Source organism: Oratosquilla oratoria, chromosome 5 (genome assembly GCF_046742065.1).
Source record: "Oratosquilla oratoria isolate Oo_2021 chromosome 5, ASM4674206v1, whole genome shotgun sequence".
In the NCBI taxonomy this organism is placed as follows: Eukaryota; Metazoa; Arthropoda; class Malacostraca; order Stomatopoda; family Squillidae; genus Oratosquilla; species Oratosquilla oratoria.
The window spans coordinates 70452548-70457547 of NC_134781.1; the positions used below are offsets into that span (position 1 = coordinate 70452548).

The window sequence follows — 5000 nt, forward strand, 5'->3', positions numbered from 1 at the left end:
GATAAAGAAACTGCAAAACGACATCTTGACGTAAGTACAATAGTCCTAACTTGGTGTAAAAAGAAAAAAGAAAAAAAACGAAAAAAAAAAAACGTGTCTGAATGAGACCCCAAAGACATACCAAAGGTTTGATAGAGGTGTCTTCTCGGGGTTTAATAGAGAAAATAGTAATATATATAGAGGGCTAGACACGGATAGAGAACCCAGGTTTAAAAATATTATAAGAAATAGAGAAATAAATGAATTGTTAGATGAAATAATTGAACTGAAAAAAGAATGCAAAAGTATATATAAGGAAGTAGCTATATTAAGAAAAGCCAATGAAGAAAATAATAGGGAAATAGATGAATTGAAAATGGAACTGAATAGGATAAAGGGAGAAAATATAAGACTGAAAAATGAAGATATGAATAGGAATGAGGCATTAAAGAAAGAGATGAAGGATCAAATACAGGCAGTGACTGAGAAAGTGGAAGAAAAGATTAAAGAAAATGACTTTCAAGAAATAAAGAAACAGTGGAAGGTGGAACAGGAAAGTAAAAAATTATCTTTTAAGGAAATAGTGGAACAACAAGTTAAGGAGAATGCGAAGGAAACGGTAATCCAAGTGATTAAAGAGAAAGGAAATTTGGTTAGGGATACAGTGGACAAAAAAAGATGCATTGTGATCTACAGTATTAAAGAAAAGCATGATGTTCCTAGGTATCAGAGAGAGAGGAAAAAGAGATCGCTAAAGAGATTCTGAAGGAGATTCAAGAGGAGGATCAAACCCTGGATAAAGAAATCGAGGAAACATATAGAATAGGTAGATACTCAAAAGAAAAACAATATAGGCCACTAAAAGTAAAACTTAGGTCACAAATGATAGCAGAGGAAGTACTATCCAGAACAGCAAACCTAGCAAATAGTGAAAATCACAAAAACGTACGGATAAAGAAAGAAACGAGTGAAGAAGAAAAAAAGAAAAAGAGCTTAGAAATGAAGCGAATGAAAAAATTGAAAAAAAAAGAACCGAGACTGAAAAGAATTACCTTTTTTTTTTGGAAAGCGGTGGACCTGAAGCTGAGAAAATGGTAAATCACGAAAAAGGAAACAAAGCAGACAGAAAAAGATGAGAAAGAAAAAATTAAAATAAGCCTATACCAACATAGATGGAATGATCTCAGGACTGAATGAACTAAATGATTAACTGGCATCAGAAAAGCCGGACATGATGGGAATAGTAGAAACTAAACTAAAGGGAAATCTACCACCTAACACTGTGGGAAAAGGTCTATACAACTGCTGGATGAAGAATAGAAAGGAAAAAAAAGGAGGGGGGGCTACTATTTCTAACCAAGAAAGACTTAAATGTGAGAAAGTTAACAGAAGGAAAAAACAATGTAGAAAATTTGTAGTAGTGTATGTGCCCCCTAAAACACAGGCCTGGACAGAACACGATCATTTCAAATTGCTAGAAGATACTAAATGTGAACCAACTGATATACTGAAAGAAAGAGGAAATACAGTAATTATGGGTGATTTTAACTCAAAAGAAATAGGTTGGGAAGAAATGACAGTGAGGGGTGGAGAGGACATATGGAGCAGCATGCTACTCGATATGACCATTAAATACACAATGACTCGATGGATAAAGGGAAATATCAGATACAGAAACAATTAGGAGCCTTCGAAACTGGATTTAATACTTACATCAGAACCTGAAATTGTAGACAGAATAAATTACAAAACACCAATAGAAAAGAGTGACCATGTACTAATAGAATTCGGACTAAAAGAGCAAATAGACCTACGAAGAAATGAGAAACATAGAATAAGAAGACCAATGTACAAAAAAACGAATTTTGAGAAACTTAAAAAATTCTTTCGTAATGCAAACTTGGAAAAATTCCTAAATGAAGAAACAAGGATGGAAGAGAAATGGAATATACTAAAAGAAATTTATAATGAGGGCGTGATCAAATATGTTCCACAACAAAAGCATGAAAGAATATATATAAAGAACTGGTACAACAAAAGATGTAGTGAAGCAAAGGATAAAAGAGACAAAGCCTGGAAAAAATGAAAAAAAAAGCAAATGGCAAACATACATCAAACTAAGAAACGATTATGTAAAAATACGCAGAGGAGAAAAAAGAAATTATGAAAAGAAAATAATAGAAAAATGGAAGGAACAACCGAAACAATTTTATAGATATGTGAACGATAAACTAAAAAACAAACAAGAAATAGAAAAAACTGCGCCAAGGAAGTCATGAATAAACAGAAGAACAAGAAATGGAAGAAGTTGTGATCAACCACTTCAAATCGGTATTCACAATTGAGAACACACCTAACTGTGAGGGAATAGAGACAGAAATCGCCCCAGTGAAGGAAATAACTATAACAAAGAAGGAAATCAGTGACCAAATAAAAAACCTTGATGTTAGAAAATCGCATTGTCCGGATGGAATTGCAAATTGGATACTGAGGGAATGCGCAGAGGAATTAACAGATAAAATACACACTATAATCAAATGCTCGCTCAAAGAAAGGTACCACAAGACTGGAAAAATGCAGTCTAACAATACATAAAGGAGAAAACAAGAAAAATCCAACTAACTACAGACCGGTCTCCCTAACAAGCACAGTAGGTAAATTATGTGAAAAAGTTATTAAAAGTAGATGGGTTAAACACCTGGAAGAAATATCTATACTAAACCTAAGCCAATTTGGATTTAGACAAGAAAGATCATGCTTCTACTCGAGACTAATATATATAATAAGTGAGAGGGATGGATGGGCAGACTGTGCCTATCTAGACCTACAAAAGGCATTTGACAAAGTACCAAACAAGAAATTAATAAGAATATTAGAAACAATAGGTGGCATTGTAGGTAATTTATTAGAATGAATGGAAGATTTCCTGACTGGGAGAAAAATGAGAGTAGTAATTAGAGACAAATACTCGAAATGGAAAGAAATGATAAGTGGTGTTCCACAAGGGTGAGTGCTGGCTCCAATTATGTTTGCCATATACATAAATAACATAATATGAATTTCTTAGCAATGACGCAAAAATATTAAAGAAAGTAAGACTGTGATTCATTACAATCAGACTCGAACAAAATCTGGAAATGGACTCAAAAGTGGGAAGTGAACTTCAATATCAAGAAGTGTACCATAATGGGGTTTGGGAAAAGCAAAAACAGAATTTTAGAAAATAAGAAAATTGGTGAAAAACAAATAAAAAAGTACACTCGGAAAGGGACTTGGGAGTAATAATCAGCAAAGACATGACACCGGATAAACATATAAACAAAATAGTCGGTGAAACCTACAACCTATTAAGGTCAATGAAAGTGGCATTTGACTACTTGGATGAAGAAATTATTTAAAAAATATTAGTTACATTGATTAGACCAAAACTGGAATATGCAGCGACACTAAAAAGTACTAAAAAGAATATAAGGAAACTAGAAAGAATACAGAGAGCAACAACAAAGTTGGCACCAGCTCTTTCCAAATTAACATACGAACAAAAATGATCGAAATTGGAACTACCAACACTGGAGCAGAGAATAGAAAGAGGTGATCTACTGACTATATTTGCAATCATGAAAGGAATGGAAATCCTTGACAGGAATTTTTTATTAAAAAGTGACAATGGACAAACAAGAGGTCATGAAAAAAAAAACTCAAAAAGGATAGCTATAGAAGAGATCGGAGAAAGAGTAGCTTCCCACACAGAGTGTTGGATATATGGAATAACTTAAATAAAGAAACAGTGTGTGCAAATACTATTTAAGATTTTAAGAAAAAAACTTGATGCTGAAAGATACAAAGACGGGCCACCACGAGCATAGCTCCCTTCCCGTGTAATACAACTAGGTAAATACACACACGCACACAAAAAAGGAAAAAAAAAGTGTTCAGGTACCTGTCCGGCCTGAGCATTTCCATAGTCCATGAGGAACATGTAGACGGAGCCGTGCCTGGCCAGGACATCCGCAGCCTGGCGCATCGGCGCCACGATCCCGGCGTCCCCGAGCATCTGCAGAAGGAGGTCCCTCCTCGCCCAGGGCACAGGCGAGGGCGTCGTCCAGTCCGTGTACTCCTGCAGCGCCGCCGCCAGGATCTCCCGCAGGCGGTACTTCTGGGTATTCCGGACCCAGGTCCTGGCGACCCTTTCGAAGGTCGATCCGTCCACGCCCTTCTCGAGCATGGCCTCCCCGAGCCAGGATCTAGCCTCCCACGGGTTAAATCCCAGCATAACATCGATGTTGGGCCGGCTGCCGCCCCTGGCTGACGAGGATCCTCCGGCCGAGCCCTGTGATGCTCGGGCGACCACCACGCCGTCGACGCTGGGGCCCCAAACTGGCGTGAAGGCCGGGGCAGAGAGGCCCTCCGCCGCCTTCATGAGCTTGTCCAGGGGCGCCGCCCGGAGGCACTCGACTGTGTGGGGGTGACTGGCTGTCGGGTCCTCGGGGACTGGGCAGCCTGCGGCCACCGCCAGGCGGAGGGTCACGCTAAGGGGTGCCTCCACCTTGGACAGGGGCGAGTCGCTCCAGCCGGACATGAGGATGGCCCGTTGGAACAAACCTGGGTGGCAGTGGAAGACAAGAAGTGAAAGCGTTAGTTGGCTGGAAATAAATAAATGAATAGATAAATAAATAGATGAATAAACAGGTAAATGAATAAATAAACAAATAAATGAATAAACAAATGAAAATTAAAATAGAAAAAAATTAAACCGAGTAGTACAATTAGAACCTCCTGGACCCCACCAAAATGATACATGCATACATTCGTGCACACACGCACGCGCGTGCGTGCAAGCGCATGCATTCAGTTAATATGATATATGATGTAATATAATATATTACAATGAAATACAACACAATACAATATAATATAGTATGATGTAACATAATATAATACAATATAATAAAATATACTAGGATAAAATGTAATATGATATAACATAATATATACATATATATATATATATATATATGTAT

At 37.5% G+C, this 5000-nt stretch overlaps 1 protein-coding gene across 3 annotated transcripts in view; it reads right to left on the reverse strand.

Moving 5' to 3' along the window:
• Positions 1-5000, reverse strand: part of LOC143025536 (neuroligin-4, Y-linked-like) — a 651506-nt gene that overhangs the window by 129118 nt on the left and 517388 nt on the right. For all 3 annotated transcript variants that reach the window (XM_076185372.1, XM_076185370.1, XM_076185373.1), the window contains one exon: positions 3920-4581. In XM_076185372.1, the coding sequence (XP_076041487.1) occupies positions 3920-4581 (662 nt within the window). The remainder of the gene's footprint in view (positions 1-3919; positions 4582-5000) is intronic.